The sequence below is a fragment of the Lichtheimia ornata genome (assembly GCF_029851405.1).
Source record: "Lichtheimia ornata isolate CBS 291.66 chromosome Unknown scaffold00045, whole genome shotgun sequence".
NCBI lineage: Eukaryota > Fungi > Mucoromycota > Mucoromycetes > Mucorales > Lichtheimiaceae > Lichtheimia > Lichtheimia ornata.
In genome coordinates, this window is record NW_026695365.1 from 59,479 (window position 1) to 80,202 (window position 20,724).

Genomic DNA, 20,724 nt, shown 5'->3' on the forward strand with positions numbered 1-20,724 from the left:
TTAGCTGAGTTATCCAAAGAGGTCCTTCTGCATCTTTTGCTCTGCCACGGTCCACCTACTTTACATTAAAGGAAGACCACTTCTCATATAGCATCACACTTACAAACATAAAGATGCCTGTATCTCTAAACTTTACAATGAAACGTGGGGTTTTGAATAGAGCAATGTGCTCGGCTTGGCCAACAGCACCTTGTGTGAAAGTTTCAAGTTCATCGTGGCTAATCCCAGATTTCGCAATGTCGCCACCAGCCAAACTGGATCTGGGGGTCGACCTCTTCGACGATGACGACCAAAAAAATATTTTTTGGGCTAGTTGCGACATTGAACGCGAAACTTTCACACAAGGTGCTGTTGGCCAAGCCGAGCCCATTGCTCCATTAAAAACCCTGTGTTTGATTGTGAAATCTTGAGATATGGCTGTCTTTACGTTTTCACTATGCTGCAAGCGTGGTGGAGTTGCTTTTTCCTAGTGGATGGTGTCGGCTGCATTAATGGAAAGATGGAGAGCTGGCATGCGATGGTTACACAAACCCGTCCTTGACAGGTTGCTACACAAATGGATGATGATGATGATGATGATTGCCTTTTGTGAAGGTACGTAAGTAAACAGCATCCAATAATGAAGGTGTGTCAAGGTATGCATCACATTTGCATGTAGAAGAAAGTCGAGCTGCATAAACCAATTTGTATATGTAAAAAGATACGTATCCATATTGAATGGGTCACTCATCCTGAAACTCAATGGAGGGATCTCTTCACTTTTTCTCTTCTCAAGCTCATCCCGCCTCCCACTCCTCCTTATTGTATAATAAAAACCATGTACTTGTTGCACGACCGATAACCGGACCACCTTTATTATTCCATCTTCGAAGCAATAGTATGTAATCCACAAGCTAGCAACCTCCAACAAGCGCGTAATAAATAAACAATGCTTTATTTCATCTAGCTATCTTGCTATGTACTGTACATTGCCACCACCATCGCCGTAGTCGTCCTCCGTCATCATTCCTACTCGTACTCGTCACCAGTCGTCAATCTCATCCGTCACGCCAACATCCAAAAATACACAAGTTGAAAAGAATGGGATCTTGCAGGCTTCCTTTTGAATCTCGTTGTCGTCATCATTAGTAGATGGGGTGATCATCGTAATCGTCATTGTTGTGAATGTGGTAATCATAGTAATCGTCGTCTCTACAAATAAGAAAGCAGGCAAGTTAGACCATCTGGTACCGGAATGATGACGATTTGGTATACCGGTAGGCGATCCTCTCCAAGGAAGAAAGCAAATCAGAAGGAATTCACAAACCAAATTACCACCATACGAGCAACGTCGGTCGACCCCTTGTTCTTGAGAAAGCACTGCACGAATCACGCAAGGCCAGTTCGATCCATGGCAAGGAAGGACTCACTTACGTAGAGTCCAGGCTCATAGTTGTCCTCATTCATCCTCTCCAAAGAAAGAATGATCCCTAATCCAATCCTTCCAATCATTTCCCACCTCATGAAAAGAAATCCTCAAGGGAAAGAACGATCCTATCACGAGAAGAGCGTGTTGGTTCACACTGATGTTAAAGCTGTTACAAATCCCCTTTTACCTCAACACGGTGACCATGCTCTTCCAAAAATCCATCGTCATCGACCCATCCTCAACTCAACGCAGGCCTATAGAGCCCTGGAAGCGTTCCAAGAAGCTTTTCCAGCACACTTGGCTAGTGCAGAGCGACGCAGCGGCCGCTTGATACAGGCTGGGACTTGAACCCAAAGAGATGATGATGATGCCCCAAGTTGTATTGCCTGACCAAAGAAACCTATTCAATTCATTATTAGCACACACACAATAAACACCCTTTTCATTGTTTGTTTCATTGTACTTACCTTTTCCATATACACAAAGACCCGTTGTTGTTGGTTACTGGAAACCGAAAACCATGGTGTAGTATAGTTAAGCCGAAATAAAACGCCAAACCAGCCAACGTCTTGAAACCAAACTTGCTCTCTATACAAGCTACACGTCAATGGAACCAGTTCGGCTGCAACATTGGACTCTGAATGTACCTGTTGACACCAAGCGTAAGGCGGGAATAACAACGGACAAGAGGAAGCAGCGATATCGCCATGGCAACCACCAACCACTCACCACGCTCATTCTTCAGCTAACTCCCTGACAATGCATGTTCAGAACTACATTAATACCTCACAGCCAACAAGAGCATTCCTTTATACTACATTACCTTGATCGCAATGCTGTGAATGGAATAAGGAAAGGTGGGAGAAAAAGAAGAGAAGCGTTGTCTCAAGTCGTGGAGCTACCGACCCCTAAGTTTAAATCCCCTACTGCTATTACACTGAGGCCACTCATCAATTACCCTATACACACCATCCACCCATCATGATCATCACCCTCACAAGGGACAATGGGTACACGTAAATAAAAGAAATGATGATCCTCACGTATAGCAAAAGGGTGTGTGCCATTTTACGCTTTACATGATAATGATGATCCAACAACAGCCATTGGCTTACTACCATGTCACATCGAATCAAGAAAGTTCAATGATGGGAATGCTGGGCTGGAGCAGGACAATCGTTCACATCCATTGGATTGGGCAACAATGGAGAATGGGAGGAATGGGTGATTAGCCGGCATTTATGAACCATTCCTAAATAGTGTACAAGTATCATGCATCGCCTGTGCTGACTGACTCAAGTTATACAACACGTCCCTCTGCATCTTTGGCTCTATTATAGTCATACTACTTGACAATGAACAAAGACTCCTTTTCATATAGCATCACGCTTACAGCATAAGTAAAACATAAAGATACAGGCACCTTTATATTTTACATATGCTGTAAGCGTGATGCTATATGAGAAGAGGTCGTTGTTCATTGTAAAGTATCCAGACCCTGAGAGCCAAAGATGTTGAGGGATGTGTTTGTGTAACTCAGCAGTTTTGCATGATCGGGAGGGGCAATGTATGATACCATATACACTATTCAGTACCCAGCTCATCATTGGCAGCTAACAGCCCCTTCCTCCAATTTGGCTTTTTCGCTAAATCCACTGCATGTGAACGATTCTCCTGCTCCAGCCGAGCATTTCCATCATTCAACTTCCTTGATCCGAGCTGATTTGACTGAGCTACGCTGGAACAGCAAACATGAAAATTAATGAATCGCAGACCCTGCGAATGTCTCCGTCTTTCAAACTTTTGGACGCTCCCATTCCAAATTTTCAAATGAAGCATGAAGTTTTTATTAGAAAATAGTTGATCAGCATACTGGGAGCACCCTTCTGACCAATTTTCAAGTTGGAAGTGTGCAACTTCGGGGCGGTGGACCGTCCGCTCTTTTGACCCCATCATCCACCATTTGGACCGCCCCCGCATTTTGAATCTTCACAATGAAGCCTCCGGTTTTTAATTGAATGAAGGTGATCAGCATGTTACAGCGAACCTCCTGACAAAGTTTCAAATTCGAAAAGGGGAATCCCAAGGTAATACATAGTATTCGGATAGATCATGAATCTGGCGCTGACCTCCATTTTCGACTTACATAGTAAACTCACATTATAACCTTCCTTACCAAATTTTCAAATGAAACATGAGGTCTTTTTTAGATCAACGTGATCAACATGTCCAAGAGCACCTTGTGTGAAAGTTTCAGGTTCGAGAGGGGCAATCTCATAATCAAGGTTTGATGTATAGTGTACATGGATTTATACAAGAGGTGTCCGACCTATTTAATTCCCACTTCTTCTACTCCCTCTTCCTCCCATTGTCAACTGTTGGTGCATTCAAGTATACAACTATCACTTGCGAGCGATTCTCCTGCTTCAACCCTCCATGTCAATCCTACGAATGCCTTAATCCGATTGTCTTTGGCCGAATGGCAAGTCCATGGCGTGTACACTCCCTTCTTGTCAATCTTCTACAACACACGAGTCTCTTGACACGACACATGCTCTTACACATTCGTCTACCACAGCCAATCGTATTGCAGCATTTCCCATATGCGAGGTCTACACTCCATTGTCTCAAGCAGCGTTCCAACCTTTTCACTCTATTACAGCACACGCTCTTGCACAGTCGTCATCACGACCAAACGTAACAGCAGTTGCTATTACCAAAGTCTCCATTGTCTCAAGTTACTTGAAGCAACCTGCCTTACAGCCTTTTTCACGTGAACAGCATATGGGAGCAGCTTTCTTAACGTGTAGCACCTTCCTTCGATACCTATGGATTCCTATGGATGATGCCATACCCGCAATCAGGTAAGTACGCCTCCATACAAGCAATCTTCGCGATGGAAAATGACCAAGAAAGAGATAGATCAAGGGGAGGATGGGAAAAGGAACCGTGTCAGCAGCAATCACATGGCTCTTTTCAACCAAGATATTGGATTTGCAATGGCAATGATGGGTGGATGCAATCAAGCGCAGTGATGTGAAGTCTTGGAATGTTGCTGTGGTTACTTGGGACGTCGTCAGCATGAGCGATGGATTATGCCACGTGCATACGGCTGAGGAAGATGATGGATTATATGGAATTGATAATGGGCTTACATGGCGAAAGGCGTTGTACAGTTATGGCGATATTGGAAGAGAGAGGCGTCCCGAACTTGATGGCCATTCAACAGACATCCATATGCATCAACTACAGTATGTACGAGGGCTCTCACCCCCACCACCAACTTGGCATCTATTCAACCAGCATGACCCATCCAACAGCAACAAATTCAAGTCCAATCTTCATCAAGCTCGCTCTGGTGGCAAGTGCCTCATTACTTTGGTCAAGCGCTATGGTATACAAGTGCTTTCCTTTCCTGAGCACACGGATTGGCACCATTTAGGTAACCTTTCTATTTCAGACTTCAAGAAATTTATCACATTTGATCAAGATGGCATTCCTATAGAAGCTTAAATATAAATGCTCTTTCTTTTTATTTCAATACTAATTAGAAGGTGTGTAGTGCTTTCAGCTCATGTTTGCAAAATATGGATCGCTTGGATTGAAAGAGGGAATGGAAATATGGAGCATGTTACAGAGAGAGAGTGATGGATAGGTTGCCTGGCAACGCATTGTGCTCCGCTGTCAAGTGGAAACCGAATTTGGAAAGTAGAGTCAGACCCCGCTGGGGCGAGGCGGTTCATGTAGGAAGGATGGGTGGAACCTACTGTCCCTTCTTTTCGAACGGCCACTGAAAAATGGTATGTAGCTTGCATGACAAGTAAACGAGGGGATTCCATAGAGCAAAGGAGTGCGATATTTGAATGGATGAATGGATGGGTGAATGGATGAATGGATTCATTCGATGGATGAAGAGATGATGCTATATTACGACCACCCACGATCCCCCAATTCAAGATTCACTCACATGGGCATGTTTCTACTGTAGACCAAGGGTACTACCTCGTTCGGTAAACGTCAGACCAAGACGCACACCTTGTGCCGTCGTTGCGGCAACCGCTCTTACCACAAGCAAAAGAAGACTTGTGCCAGCTGTGGTTATCCCGCTGCCAAGATCCGCAAGTGTAAGATATCTCACTATATACGACTCGATGATATGGATGGCTTATATGGGTTATGATATTATAGTCAACTGGTCTGAGAAGGCTAAGCGTAGAAAGACCACCGGTACTGGCCGCATGAGCCACTTGAAGGTTGTCCACCGCCGTTTCCTTAACGGTTTCCGCGAGGGTAAGAATACACAAATACAAGTTGTTGTTTGGGATGAGGTGATTGACGCTTTTGGTTGATTGATTTAGGTTCCCAGCCCGCTAAGCGTGGTGGCAAGGCTGCAGAGGCTTCCGCTTAAACATGTGTGTTCATTGACATGCGCGAATAAAAGGCTCCAATAAGCTGTTGGATTCCACGTTTATTGTTGTCAACCTATATGATGATCCATTTGTGTATGATAATGAAGTACGGTGTATTTGATACGACTTTATAATCCTCGTTTTTTTATTATGGATTATGAGAGATTTACAATGTATGGGAGAAGAATGGTGTAATATAGACTCTTCATGTGATAATGCGTTGTTTATGCATATAAGCCTACATGTGCCAAAGTGATGTGCCTAGGTCATTCTGTAAATCCATTACCGAATGGAGTAAAAGGAATTGACTGAATTATCTTGTTTCTCTTCTCGACATGTCTTGTGATACGCCCACGACACCACCGCCAGCAGTGAAACGCTCTTCTACCACACCCGATGATAACGTCCTCGCCGGCAATTTCGAGTCCCTGACCAACATTGACGACATTCGCGAGTGTCTTCGCCAACTTGACCAAGAAGAAACGCGCATCGATGCTTCATTGGATCAACTCTTGTCCCAGGAATCAGCCCTTGTCGAGCAATTAGGTCGATTGGACCTGTTAAGGTAACGCGAACGAGTGTATACGTGTATGTGAGAAGTAGTAACAAACCCTGCAACTAGGCCACAACTGGGTCATCTCAAGGAGGAATCGTCAGACATGATGAGCACTATTCTAAAGACGTCGCGTTTGGCTGAAGGTATCAGCGACAAGGTGCGACAGATCGACTTGGAGCAGGTAATAGGGATGCAAGGTATAATGGAGAGAAGCAAGGGACTTATAGATAATGTAGTCAAGGGCCAAAGAATGCATTCAATATGTTGAAGATGTTCAAGAGCTGAAACGATGCGTTGGTGGTATTCAAGACGCTATGCAACACAAGGATTACGATGCTGCAGCAACTCTATTACAAAGCGCTTCACGAATTGATCATCACATCTTGCATGGCTCGCTGGCCGAGTTTACAGTGGTTCGTTGTTGTTTTATTCTCGAGTAGACATCATGCTCATTGATTTATCCTCCTTTGCAGCCTACATCCGAAAACCCAGATCATCCAGCAAAAACACTAGCCGATGCCAAATCCACTCTCTTTGACATCTTTTCACAACGCTTCGACGATGCTGTGGTTCAACGCAATGAATCCGATATCACGCGTTACTTCAAGCTGTTCCCTCTCATTGGATGCCAAGCAGAAGGCCTCGACAAATATTCACGATTTGTATGCAATATTGTAAAAGGCCGATGCGCTGAAGAGCTCAAGATGGGAAATGGTAAGAATAAACAATTATACACTTTGGGGAGTGATATTGATGGTTCTTTTATATATATAGCCACATCACCGACCTATTATGCCGATATCCTTACCCGTCTCTTTGAGAACATTGCCGTGATTATTGATCAGCATCAGCCTCTGGTTGAACTTCATTATGGCAAGGGACGCATGCTTCGAGTCATTCAACGTTTGCAAGAGGAAAGCGACGAGGAATGTGGGTTGATATTGGATCAATTTACTCAAAACCGCAAGCTTGAGGCAAAGGTGAGTAGTGTCAACTTGGCACACCCCCATCAGCCATGATCTAACTTTTTATTGTAGCTTGTAGAAATCCAATCCTTGAATATTGCCATGATTCGATCCTCGACAACCAATTGGAGTGTCAATAGCCCATCAAGTAATCAACCTACAAGTGGTAGTGAACATGCGTCGCAGCTTGTGGATCCCCGTCAATTGGATGCAAATCTATTGGAGCTTGCCTTGATTGGTCAACGTAGTGCCTTGTTTTATCGATTCCTTCATGAACGCGCCAACGAGGAAATGGAGATTATTGGCACGGATGAAAGCACACAAGACGTCATTATGCATGGCAAGGACAAGCGCTTTTATGGTGACAATGGCCTCTTGGCATCTTCGGGATTAACCAAACGTACGCGTGAGCTGATGAATTCGTACCTGGTCATTGACAATTATTTGCTCAAACGCAACATTGAAAAGGTAATAGTACCATAATCATCCTGATTGGGATATGATATGCTTACTTGCTGCTTGTTACATAGGCCATGAAATTGGATGATTATGATCCTGCAGCTGGTCAAACATCGACTTGCGTGGATGATGTATTCTTTATTCTGAAAAAGGTCATCAAGCGTTGCATCACCACGTGTGAACCCGAAGTTCTCGTTTCGACAGTTAACAATATCCTCAAGGATCTCGATGCAGGTTATCTTCAAGTCTTTCAGCAAAAGATGTCTGTTGCGTTCACAGGGCAAGAAACGGGTGGTCGAAGTGCTGAACGATCTGCAGAGCAAGCTAAAATCAATTACATGGCAAGTCGAAGGACATACTTTTATGGGAGGGGGGGCCAGGACACGTAGGCTGATTCAATGTGTAGGTGTTGCTGAATAATCTCAATGTGAGTGCCGAGTACATGCAGCGTTTAGCACAAGACGCACGACCCGATGTGGATAGAGCTATTTGGAAGAACAAGGAAAAGGATCTAGAGACAGCGGACAAGGCATTGAATGCTCTTTCAGCGGCATCATCCAAATTCCAACGTCTGTTACAGAGCGGATTGGAGCAACTCTTGGGACAAATCCTAAAGCCACGGATACGACCTTTATTCCAGCATGGCTATCGGGAAGTCAAATACGTCTTGGATGAGGATGAATACAATGAAGCGGACGTTGAGGAGCTTTTCGTCAAGCGATTCCAAAGCGGATTTGACAAGATGATCGATATTTATCGACGCACGTTGACGGAGGAAAATTTTGGTACACTCATGGGGATGCTCTTGGATGCTATTACTGCACAATGGGAACGTATCATTTCACAAACTCGATTCAACCAATTTGGAGCACTACGCTTTGACAAGGATCTACGCTCTGTGATTCATCATCTTTCTTCAATGACTGAATGGCTTTCTCGGGATCGATTCACTCGACTTAATCAGATGGCGACATTGTTGAACTTTGAAGAGGTAATAGCGTATAGAGAGAGAGACACCTCTACGATGAGCTCATACATGTATATCCTAGCCGTCCGAAATTTATGATTATTGGGGTGCGAAGGCTGGACCCGTGAGCTGGCGATTGACAGTAGCCGAAGTCAAACGTATCCTGATGCTAAGGTATGTTGTGTGAGGGATGATGGTCATTCATGCAAATCCGATTGACATGTTACACAGGCTAGATTTCGACGAGGAAGAGGTGACGAATTTATCATTGCATTAGACTATGTACTGCTGCTACTGTTTAATATAGAATACCCATACCGCTTTCTAAATACACAAAGAAAAAAAGCTGCTCAAAGGATTATGTTACATTCATGGAGGAAGGGGAAAATGGTGCTACATCATTTACAGTACTATTATCTAGCCTGTGAATATGCGGATGATGAGATAGGTACAAGATCCCAAGAATCTGAAAAGAGATAATGCTGCTACGCTCCACAAGATGAATCCCAAGTAAATCATGCTTCGAGTATCAAAGCTACCAATGCCATCAAAAGCCGAGTTGGTAATAGCCACCACCAATGCTAAATTGCTAATGATCCATGTTAAGACGATGCGTGTGCGGAAAGTACGGTAATAGTCGAGTTGTTTGGTTTGTGGATCGCAATGCTCTTCTTCTGCTGGAGGCTTTGTTTGAAGTTCCATGCATGCAATTTCGTACGCCTCGTCAACATCGGTTTGATTGGTAGGCACTTCCACTTCAACTGTTTGATCTCCCTCCTTTTCGGTGCCCGTTTTCACCACACCCAAATCGGTTTTGACTTGTGTATCGCCTTTGGTTCCCCATGAAACATCATGGGTGTTGCAGAATGCGTAGATATTGAGGATGTTTGTATAACTTGGAGAAAGCAATATGTATTGTATGGAGCTATAGATGTCGATGTTTAGTGGATGGGTGATCGTACGTAATGCCAATGATGCAACAGCATACCTCGTAAACATATGCCATGGATCCAGAAACAATATGCTTGCGACAAGATACAACGCATACGTTGACAATAATGAAACAATAATGTTGCGAAATAAAGCATCACCAAGCATGGCACCAAAGGAGCTTCCAGAATCATTTACAGCTGATTGGACACCAACCACTGTAATCCATAAAGTGGCAAAGATCATGTAGATCATCAATGCTGCGAATCCGATAAAGCTAGCTGTATAAGCCAACTTGCTTCCTTGAGGACGATTGCCGAGCGCCAGTATAAATTGGATAATGAGTAATAAAAGATAAATGTAATTGAAGATCGTATGTAGCACATTAGCTACAGTGCTTGAGAAGGGTGCTGGATCCAGTGATTCTGATGCGAGAGCCGCTGTCAAAATGTAGAAGGTAAGGTAAAAGTTGCCCTAAAAGGGTTGAGTCAATCGAACATCATGAACATGTCGTTATTATCTTTTACATACCATGGCAAACCAAGTAAACAGCATGTTGAAGGCCGTGTATACGCTTTCAACCATGAACATCATCTTGCGTATCAAAGAGTGATTGGATTTCCACACCTTGTGCCAATGCCATAAGGCATAAACGCCTGCAAAGAACGATCCATTGAGCCATCGGCGACGTTGGGCAATAAATTCAGGTACCCTATCAGGTACATCGGTCTCTCCATAGCTTCGATTGACATAATGTAAGACGTAATTCGAGTTCTTTTTTGCTACGAGCTCATAGCACAAGATACGATCCTCAGCGAGATACATGTTGGCTGTGAAGACGTCGGCATCACCACCATGCAAGGTTTCGCCGAGATAGTACTTTTCCAAAGGACCATGACCATCGGCATCATTTTGCAAGGCCGAATAACGATAAGCTGAAAATGCGCCTGGCAATACTGAAATGTACCCAAATACGGATTCCAAAGGCTTATCAAGAATATTGGACATTTTGTACTCGAAATTTTGTGAGGCCACCAAGGGATTAAATAATGCCTTTCCCGCTGTTCCTGTAAGTAGTACATGTATAAGATCACCCATCCTACAACAAGCGTGTAGATCATCAAACTTACCACACATGGCTCTTATTTCTCCGCAAGCACCAGCAAGATTGGATTTGATATCAAACGCCTTCCATAAATGATAAATGGATGAACGACCAGGACGCGTGCCAACATCGATCAAGACGCAGACATTGGGTTGGATGAGAGGACAAAAGGCTTGAAAGAACCATCGATGGGAATTGATCTTTTTCTTGTTTCTTTCCTTGATACAAAGTAAGATTTGGCATGGCGTAATGCCCTTGTCAGCGGCTTTGAATTTCATTGCAGGATCAATGGAGAGCTGTGTGGTGTACTCGTAAATGTGTGCTTCCACCGCTTTATCACCCACAATGTTTTTGGCAACACCATCCTGATACACGCCTAATGCCGCTAAAAGTGAAAGTACCCGTGGATTGATCTTGTCACGCCCATCAGCAACAATGCACACAACAATCTTTGTCCAACCACTCGGACCCCAAACACGTGATCGGTCACGCGCACATAGATACGAAATGTTTTTCATCACACCATGAAGCGTACGTGCAAACAAAACTTCATCTTCCTAGTTACGCTGTTTGAGTCACATGCAAAAGCCCATCCCATCCATGCTTGCTTACATTGTACATGGTCAACACGATAAATAATTCAGTGTTTCGCTCAAGGAGTTGTTGTCGTAAATTGTAGCCATCGGATACAAATTCCGAAGGGTCGCATGTTGCTGCTGTGTATCGCATGCTTGTGAATTCTTTGTAATCTTTGGCAGGTACCGCTTGTAATAAACGAGAAGGCACTGGACAATCAAGCACAAGGTGGCCACGGTGTAGCTTGACTTTGCGTGCTATACGATGATCACTTTTTTTGAGCATGATTCAACATGCGACATGATGATGATAAAATACTCACTTGTCTTATATCGACGTGGTTGTCTTCGAGGAGCAACGCCATGATGCATATGATTGTTGCTTAAAGGAATGCTGCCGTGTATGGGTGGAGGTGGTGGTGGTGGACCTGATGTAACAGTGGAGAGTAGAGGCTGATGGTCATACGATGCTGGTGTTGGCTGATGATGATGTTGCGGTGGTGTTGGTGGCGGTGGTAATGGATGTTCTGGAAACGCGGCTGGATCATGTTGAAAGTGATAAGGCTGTATACTAAATCCTGTGGGAGGACGATTTAGATCATTGGGATCCATGAGTGGTGGTGGTGGCGTAGAGTAGCGAGAATGAAACAGGGAAAAGAAGCAAGAATGAAGCCTGCCACTGATTGCGTATCTTTTATTTGCCAAGCCAACACCAGCTCATGCGACCTTTCAACCTATTTGCCATATGTAGTTGTTTACCCGCCTCCAATGGTAAATCAATCATTCACTGCGCACGGTGCACCAAATGATAATGGCAACAAGAGCTATGTATACAAGCGTCATCCTAGCGTGCTGATGATCGGTTTTGTTCGTTACTTTTTGTGTTACGACGCGCATTTCAAGATGATCCCTATCGTATTTAATGTGCGCCTATTATTCATTTCATTGATCCCTTATTATGATGGTGGCGAACTTGTTAAGGTAGTAGCTGTATTATGATTGATGATGGAATGTGATTTAATGTTGCCATGGCAATATGGGCTCAAATGGGTCGTTCAACATGGATCAATGGTGTGAGCGTTCACGGCAAAACTCTATATTGGATTATGCAGCTACGTATTCTCAAAGTGTAGTAGAATGACGCAGTTGAGCCAATTCATGCAGTGACTTGAGATTTATTCGTCCCCAGGGTTGCCTAGCAACATGCATACAAGGGGCTATTTTTAGCATCATACCAAATTGAATGATTCATTGGGATTGGATAGCATGCCATTGTCTGTTTCAGGCCTCTTTCTCATTTTGCTACTGATAAATGCCAGGGTAAAGGAAAAAGGAGTACACACACATACACAGCTTGGGGGGTGCGACCACAAAGTCAATTGCACCCAAAATAGACTAGTGCATGCGGACACAAGCTTTTCAAAAAGCGGTTTTTGGATGCCAAGCATTGTCCTATTTTTTTTCTTCCACTCTTTTTCTTTTTCCATATGACAAGCAACAATCCTTTTGAAGATAATCCATGGTCTGGGACCAACAATGGGCCTCGCTATGGCAATGCCTATGAAGATGATCATGGCAATGCTTGGTCGTCGTCAACGCCTTCTCAACAACATCGTTCAACACCCGATCCTATTCCTCGCATGCCATCGCCATCGGATTATCGGGCCAACAGCACGGTTCAACAAACTACTTGGAATGAGTCCAACAAAACCGAATACCCGACCACTTCATCAGCATGGGATCAAGATCCTCCCTCTTCGATTCCTTCCACACCACAAAACGCTTATCAATATTCAGGCACTCGCTATGCTTCACCCACCCTGAGCAACAACAACACGTATGAAGGCGACAACAATGCTTATTCCAAAGTCGAGGTGACATCTCAAGCAACCCCGCCTCCACCCGCTGGGGGTAAACCTCGTCCCAATAACAACAAGAACAACGATGCAGAAACAGCTTTACCTGCTGTGTGGGATGAGAAGCGATTGAACCCTTCCAAACTCAGGCTCCTCTTGCGTTTCCTACAACTCATTGCATCCATTGGTCATCTTGGATTTGCAGCTGGTGCATCACCTGTAAGTGGCATCTCTCCATTTGGTATGTCTCATTGGCTCATTTGTATCTCTATTATAGTACTCAGAAGAAGATGTACCCTTTGACAATGCGGCGTGTTTTTATTTTCTATGGGCAGTGGTACGCTTTAAAATTCTATTTGTTTGTTTGCTCTCACACACGTTGTTATGCATTTACTCATGTGAGACATGTTGTTGTTGTTTAGGCAATCCTTACCATCCTATGGTCGTTTTTCCATTTGTCATTTTGGTGTTATCGTCGAGTAGCACACGGCCACAAATTTAACCGTGTCATCATGACAGCCATTGACCTGTTGTTGGCGATTTTGTGGGGCATTGGTACAATTGTAGATATTGCAAAGTACCCCTGCTCTCCTGGTGATGGGTGGTGCGATTTCTACAATGTCAGCATCTTTTGGGGAATGCTCTCATTTGTACTCTTTATTGGAGCCGTTGCCTGGGATTTTGTTGGTGCATGTGTGGCACGTCGCAAGTAGTAGTAATGCCAATACCACTCCCTTACACATAACAAACCTCTCATCTGTAGCATACCTTCATTTCCATTCTCAACCTACTCTTTGTACACTTTACAATTAATGTGCTTTGTCTTTTAAACCTTTGTCACACCTTTATTGCTTGCAAACCATAAATAGAACTTATTGACTACATATCCCCATTGCACGTGATTAGGGTAGCAATGCGAAGGTACCGATCGATGATCGAGTGCAGCATGAGGTTCTTATCGGCACGATATAAGTGTAGTAGGGGATAAGCCTGTGTATACAAGGGAGACACCATATGTCGCTCAACAATGCGTAATGCGGTGCAAGAATACGATGTATTAAAGTTGCTTGTACAAAGGAAAAAGAAAAAGACAGCTATGTAGCGACTTAGAGCTCGTCCTTCAATAGTGCTGAAAGCGTAGTCTCTATGGTATACATTGTTGTTGTGGTAGTTGAGGAGGAAATGATCGAGTTGGTTGTGGAGGATAAGGAGGAAGAGGAGGAGATTGTGCTACTCGTTGCCGTTGCCATGAGAGAGGATGTTGCTGTTGCCAAAGTTTCCCCAGCAAATGATGCAGCTCTTTTGGATGCAGATGTTTTGCCCATGATCCATGATGCCCATGAAATTCCAACGTCATACGTCCGCTTTTTGATAATGTATGCAACCACCAGCATGAAAACACTAAGACCAAAGAGCAACGAAAGACGATCCAACCAATCCGCGGTCTCCAATTGCCCAACCAGTCGCTTCGATATAGTCAAAAGAGATCCAAAATTTTGATATTCGGAATATGTCGAGTGAAGGGTGCGTGATGAATCAACTACCAACTTTAATGTCAGGATGCTATTTTGCGCATGCCCGCGTCTAAGACTTACCAAGCATGCTTGTCGAATAAGAACTTTTCTCCAGCTCTTGTTGCATCAATGTACTCGTTCTTCGTAAAGCTTCAGTGACATCGGTATGGGCTCGTAGCAATGATTCATCCTGCCTATCACATATAAACTTAGTTCTTTACCCTTGAATTGCCACTCCAAGCATCCGTTTTCCTTACCCTTGGTTCCTGCGTAGCTTGAGCTGATATTGTTCAAAGTCGTGTTGATCCTTCTTGCCGAAAAGCTCAAATCGCATCTGCTGTTCCTGCTCTTCTAGACGTCGTTTTGAGGCCCATAAAGCATTTCTTGATGATGATTGAAGTCTGCCAAAAAGAGCGTCCATTGTTAGCCATAACTTGTGTATATAAAGTGAAGCGTCTTTCTTACTGTGAAAACTGTTGCTCGTATTCCTTGAGCTTGTTCAAGAGTATCTTCCTTGAGGACTCTTCGTCTTCTTGCTCAATAAGCTGGTGTACGAACTAAATGAAACCAAGATGCGCCACGTTTAAAGATACACTGGAGTAGTTGTCATGGAGGGCTTGCGATGAGTGGTATAATACCTTGATGTCCTGATCGAGTTGACGCAGATCGCTACGTATTTGAGCCGCCGTTTCTTCACGGATGCGTACAGAGTCCACATTGCTCAAGCGTCCAATTTGTCGTTGACATTCTGCTGCACGTTTGCTGAGTGAACGAAACTTGGCTTCGGCCGATGTATTCATGGTGGAAAAGGGTGCATGGATACGCGGAGTACAACGCCTCTATTATGTAGCACGTCCCGACGGCTTAATAAATGCATTGGTGCTTGTATGGAGCCCATCAAATCACCCGCAAGACTGCAAACCCTTTACACTTTTGATTTCTTGAGCTCCATGTACACATCAGGGACAAATAAAACTAGCGATTGTATCTTTATTGGATAATAAGAATCAACTTGACAGAGATACAAAGAAACCAGATGCTTCTTTTCAGGGGCATTTAGCCGTGAGATAATAGGAAGTTTTAAAACTACCAGTCCAGAAAGATGCAGATTTATGGCGGCACATGTAGTCACAATCCATAAAACTCTTGTCGCAGGTTCGACCGCATTGAACGGAATAGTCACTTTTTCCTTTGTCGATGTTACAGAAGTACAGGTTGCCAGATTTATGGACCTTTCCCTTTTCCGTTTTGGTGGCTATGCTTTCGTCTTGACATTTGGACTTGTAAGCGTTATCGCCGAACACAACAATTTCGCAATCTTTATCAGTCTGTTCGCTTGTCCAGGTTTTAGCAAGAGCGAGCGCAATGAATGCGGAGAGAGTAAAAACAGAGGGCAACATTTGTAGTAATAGAAGAGTATAAAACAATCATAAACGCATACCGCCGTGCGTGCTTTTATAGTATTTTACAGCGGCCAAAGCTGCTAGAAAGGTTGTAGGAAGGTGTTGCTCCGCTACATGATGCCTTTGTGCCAACCAACCATATGAACTCCTTTTAAAGAAGCCTCCTTTTTTTATGCAAGGGGTGTGTAACTGCTCAGCAGACATACACCCTTTCCTACCTTATCGCTGAGATAAAGGAGTTCCCAGGTAACTTCGTCCTACGCCCACAATCTTCCAACAGCTATGGCTGACCTACTGCTATCCATATGCACCCCTGATGTAGTACAACGGAGATCATGGGAATTCCATTGAAAGCAGGCGGTTCATGCCGTTGATAGATGTCCTTTACTACTTTACCCAGCGCCCTCAAAAAATAAAGGAGCCAGTACTGTAGATATGACCCTTGTTCTATTCAGGTACCAAAACTACGCAGCTGATTGCTTGCAATCTTTCGAAGCGCAAATCAAGACCTCTGCAATAATGGTTGCATCCAACATGTGTGATGAATCGAAAATGATTCTTACAAGTCTAAAAAAGAGAGATTACTCTGTGATGGTCAACCTTGAAGCGATGCTAATGGCATGGAATGCATATCTTGAATTTCGATTGGAAGCCCACCATGATATTCCATGGGTGCACTTTCAATGCTCCTATACCTCGTGTTCCGGCAGTACACCTACTCCGCACACACATATCATAGTATTCATTCAAGAAACGCCATTTTATGCTTTCCCAAATAATGGTGATCCGACTACAGGATAGCAGTGACCCCCATCGTGTTTATGTTTCACGTTGTGAAAGATTATAAAAACTATTAAAGGCTATGGATAGTCATATGCATTAGCTTTGATCCACAGAGCTGCTTACAGTAGAAGATTGCCCATCATGGCAGACACTTGGATAATCGGATCTCTGGATAATGTAAGTAATCAAAGAGATACAATGGATGGGTGGTATATGATGGGGGCTAGAATGGTTATTTAAGTTGTGCATTGTAGCCACGTAGATTTACGCGGTAGGTACAAGCCAGCTTGGCAGGGTAGCTTCAATTACCAAGAATGGGTTACACATTGGCAGGCATAAGTCAACAGCAACTACAGCAATAGCGGTGATCAAATCGAGAGTAGAAGAACCCGTTGGGTGCGTCGTGAATCGGCATCTTTATTGTGTGGGTGTTTTGGCATTCGAGTTGTGTATACATGATAGCAGCAATCAAAATCCCTTGGCAACGGCACCTGGATTTGAATAAAGAATGGTCAAGCTCAGATTCCTTTCTCTATGATAAGACATGCTACAACCTATGCATCAGCTTCTCATTTTCTAGCATCGAATGGTTACATGTTGTCCAACAACCACTCTTGCTATAATCAAAGGACGGTGACGCATATACAGGGTTGGGTCACTGATCTACAAGCCATCGATCATATTTCTATCCCCGATAATATCGAAGCATCATGCAACAATGGAATGCATTATCATTACACATGGAGTATAGTAGTAACCCATGCCATCATACAAATCGGTTCTGAGAGCTGATTGTGAAATGTTTATCAATGAGAATTTGCCATGTCAATCACGTAATCCACACGTCGTCGACCCATATCGATACATTAGCTGATACAAACTGCATGTAAGTTTTTTTCTTTTATTGCAAAACGAATCTAAACGCATTACGATAATCAAAGTGCAAGCAAGGTGAATGCAACGATATGAAATGGATCATGTGAGATGCTTGCGCTCTTCTTCAAAGGATCTGCAATGAAATTTAATGGTGGTGGGCATCCTCAGAGCCGACAAAGTCCATCTTGAAAACGGAACCACACTCTGGGCAACGATCGTGTTCGTGAGACTTGTCCAAAGAGATCCAAATGGTGTCGTGGGATTCGGCAGGGAAACCTATAGAAAAAACGCGTTGAACATGACCATTCTCTCATACATATACATCTTCCTTCACCATCCATCTTCCTTTACACATACCAGTGCAGCCAACGAAACGAATGGCATCATGAGACTTGACGACAATAGGGTCTTGGACAGTACCAATGTGGGTCATGTTCAAAGGCTCCATATCAAAGAGCTCCTTGCCTTCAAGCTTGGCCAACAATTCCTCACGCTCAAGACCAGTGGCCTGCTCCAAATCAGTGGGAACGGTACCATCAGCAGCACCAGGGCCAATGTTCTTTTCAATGCTCTCGGCAGAAACGGCACCGGCTAATTTTAAAGAATGGGAATCGTTGCATGTTAGTCGCGTTGTGTGTTGTTGTTGTTGTAAAGTGTCCATGGAATCGGGTAATTACAGAAACGAGCACCCAAGACGGAGAAGGGTCTAATGGCAGGGCGAGCAGCAAGAGGAGCAGCACGGATGGCAGCACGACGAAGAGCGAACATTCTGTATTAAAAGGGAGAGAGAGGGGAGAACAACGTATCGACAGCTGTGTCTGTTTTGGCTTTTGCTGAAAAAAAAACTCGCCACTTGCGACCCGACCAGCCCATGCTGCTGACGTCATTGGCACATGTGCTGCTATGGATTCGCTCCCACTGGATGGATGTCAAATGCAATCTTACTTTAAACAAATACATAGGTCTATTAAACACTTTTTTTTTCCAATAAACAATAGCTAAAAGTAAATCTATGGTTACAAGTGTTGTGGTTGTCTAGGCGACCCCGTTTATTCTGCCCAACGAACAGGTATCTTGAAAAACTTGCCAGCTTGCTCGCCATTGGGTGTCTTTTCGTTGTCGGGGAGATTACCACCCCGCAGGTTTGTCTAAGAGTGGCAGCAGGTTTTAAAAGCGATGCTACATACAAGCTTGTAACCGATCTTACCTGCAAAGATGGGTGGATATAACGTGGAGCTCTAAGCTGTTTATCGCGTGCTGATCTTTTTTGGATGTATTCGTTGACCGATATGTTCTCATTCACCATCACATTGAATCGCTTGTGAGCCTCTAATGTAGTCATCACCTCATACTGTTTTTGTCATTGAGTAAAACGATCATTCCACTTTTTGCGTGTATCGTACTTACGGATCGATGGCTATTAGCAGGTGGATAATCATGACCAACAAAGATACGTGTATCATTGGGCCATGCATTGTACATTTTATGTACGCTTTGATACATTTGCTCGGCACTGCCACCAGGGAAATCACATCGAGCCGTGCCAATGTCAGGCTATTGTTGTTGTGTGTCATCAAGGAATGAGTTCTATTGTTTACCCAAGGTAATCATCACCACCACCGCAATTACCATAAACAGCGTGTCTCCCACGAATGCTGCATCGCCAATCCGGTGTGACATGCACGCTGGTGTGTGCCCAGGGGTATGGATGGCAGAGCATTGGATATTCTTACCCAACACCCATGACTCTCCTTCGCTCACAAGATGGTCAAATTGTTCACCAGTGACCTTGAGTTCACCATTGGATAGGTTATAGCGTTCACGGAACACCTTTTGAACATCGGTCACCTTGTTGCCAATCCAAAAATCAGGCTATGTAATGAAATCGTTCAATGAATTCTTTTATCCATAAACCCCATCGAAGGATAAACAATACGTTACCTTTGTAGGCAAAGCATTTTTCAAAAAGATGGCAGCTGAAAGATGATCCTACATACACAACACCTCAAGACATTAATAAACAAGCAAATCATGTAGTCCATGGGATATTTACAGCGTGCACATGCGTATCAATGATCTTGGTGACATGGAGACGGCGTCTTTGAATATAATCCAACACGGCTTTTGCGGTATTGGGTCGCACTGTACCAGCAAAAGCGTCATAATCCAATACAGGGTCAATCACATAAGCTTCCTTTGTTTCTATACAACAAAGTTGGGTTGTTAATCTTTTCTTTAAAGCGTGTGCATGGGATCCACAACATTTACATACCAATATCAGCAACGACGTATTGGGCTGTTTCCGTCTCAGGCTCAAAAATGGTATGCACCCATGGCGAATGATTGTTCTTGTAAGGCTCATAGGCAAGTTCATCAGCGAGCCATCGCTTGAATCCACCCACCATGTTGTAGCTGTTTTTGATTCCCACGTCCATAGCAAGTTGTGTCACTTCGTGGCTACGTCGGCCTGACATACAATGGACCACAAGCTTGATATACAACCAAGGCATCAATTTTACAAGTTCTTCATTCATTCATCATCATCGTGGATACCTTACCGTGGTGTCATCATGCTTGATGCCATTAAAGACATCCTCAAGTGCCGCAGCATATGTATCCTTGTCACTTTTGAAAACGCTGAATGGGATATTGAGTGCGCCATGAATACGACCATGTTCTTCGATTTCGTGACGTTCACGTGCATCAATCAACTTGATTTGTTTTTGAAAAGGATCCGTCTTGAGTTGTTGATCCAGCAACTTTGATAATTCAGTGGGTGTCATTTCCTTGACAGCAGCCGTAGTGGTGGTACTCATGCATCGACTGCCATGCCGTAAAAGTGGGTAGGCTACTGCTGCTGCTGCTGCTACACGAAGATGGAGGAGGACCATAGGATCGGGAAAAAGTGAATGTTTGAA

The 20,724-nt window shown here is 43.8% G+C and overlaps 7 protein-coding genes across 7 annotated transcripts; 3 read left to right on the forward strand and 4 right to left on the reverse strand.

Annotated features, from left to right (window-relative positions):
* Nucleotides 1-3,898: 3,898 nt before the first annotated feature.
* On the forward strand, nucleotides 3,899-5,816 carry O0I10_008459 (60S ribosomal protein L37; the record flags this gene model as incomplete). The annotated part of the gene is made up of 5 exons (XM_058488462.1): nucleotides 3,899-4,272; nucleotides 5,121-5,151; nucleotides 5,397-5,532; nucleotides 5,597-5,698; nucleotides 5,767-5,816. The coding sequence occupies 5 exons, from the start codon at nucleotides 3,899-3,901 to the stop codon at nucleotides 5,814-5,816; spliced, it is 693 nt and encodes a 230-aa protein (XP_058340708.1).
* Nucleotides 5,817-6,152: 336 nt separating this feature from the next.
* On the forward strand, nucleotides 6,153-9,041 carry O0I10_008460 (uncharacterized protein; the record flags this gene model as incomplete). Its single annotated transcript, XM_058488463.1, has 10 exons — nucleotides 6,153-6,382; nucleotides 6,440-6,554; nucleotides 6,610-6,786; nucleotides 6,847-7,087; nucleotides 7,148-7,353; nucleotides 7,411-7,806; nucleotides 7,869-8,138; nucleotides 8,204-8,788; nucleotides 8,847-8,938; nucleotides 8,996-9,041. 10 exons carry the CDS (start codon nucleotides 6,153-6,155, stop codon nucleotides 9,039-9,041), a joined length of 2,358 nt encoding a protein of 785 aa, XP_058340709.1.
* Nucleotides 9,042-9,181: 140 nt separating this feature from the next.
* O0I10_008461 (chitin synthase 1) lies at nucleotides 9,182-11,986 on the reverse strand (the record flags this gene model as incomplete). The annotated part of the gene is made up of 6 exons (XM_058488464.1): nucleotides 9,182-9,689; nucleotides 9,753-10,168; nucleotides 10,226-10,761; nucleotides 10,825-11,356; nucleotides 11,412-11,632; nucleotides 11,698-11,986. The coding sequence occupies 6 exons, from the start codon at nucleotides 11,984-11,986 to the stop codon at nucleotides 9,182-9,184; spliced, it is 2,502 nt and encodes an 833-aa protein (XP_058340710.1).
* Nucleotides 11,987-12,861: 875 nt separating this feature from the next.
* On the forward strand, nucleotides 12,862-13,943 carry O0I10_008462 (uncharacterized protein; the record flags this gene model as incomplete). The annotated part of the gene is made up of 3 exons (XM_058488465.1): nucleotides 12,862-13,449; nucleotides 13,508-13,567; nucleotides 13,653-13,943. The coding sequence occupies 3 exons, from the start codon at nucleotides 12,862-12,864 to the stop codon at nucleotides 13,941-13,943; spliced, it is 939 nt and encodes a 312-aa protein (XP_058340711.1).
* Nucleotides 13,944-14,336: 393 nt separating this feature from the next.
* On the reverse strand, nucleotides 14,337-15,544 carry O0I10_008463 (uncharacterized protein; the record flags this gene model as incomplete). The annotated part of the gene is made up of 5 exons (XM_058488466.1): nucleotides 14,337-14,770; nucleotides 14,826-14,938; nucleotides 15,002-15,145; nucleotides 15,210-15,301; nucleotides 15,383-15,544. 5 exons carry the CDS (start codon nucleotides 15,542-15,544, stop codon nucleotides 14,337-14,339), a joined length of 945 nt encoding a protein of 314 aa, XP_058340712.1.
* A 2,407-nt stretch (nucleotides 15,545-17,951) lies between these two features.
* Nucleotides 17,952-18,574, reverse strand: O0I10_008464 (uncharacterized protein; the record flags this gene model as incomplete). The annotated part of the gene is made up of 3 exons (XM_058488467.1): nucleotides 17,952-18,082; nucleotides 18,164-18,397; nucleotides 18,484-18,574. 3 exons carry the CDS (start codon nucleotides 18,572-18,574, stop codon nucleotides 17,952-17,954), a joined length of 456 nt encoding a protein of 151 aa, XP_058340713.1.
* Nucleotides 18,575-18,855: 281 nt separating this feature from the next.
* Nucleotides 18,856-20,697, reverse strand: O0I10_008465 (uncharacterized protein; the record flags this gene model as incomplete). The annotated part of the gene is made up of 8 exons (XM_058488468.1): nucleotides 18,856-18,954; nucleotides 19,014-19,157; nucleotides 19,214-19,360; nucleotides 19,436-19,678; nucleotides 19,748-19,795; nucleotides 19,860-20,008; nucleotides 20,079-20,295; nucleotides 20,365-20,697. The coding sequence occupies 8 exons, from the start codon at nucleotides 20,695-20,697 to the stop codon at nucleotides 18,856-18,858; spliced, it is 1,380 nt and encodes a 459-aa protein (XP_058340714.1).
* Nucleotides 20,698-20,724: the final 27 nt, after the last annotated feature.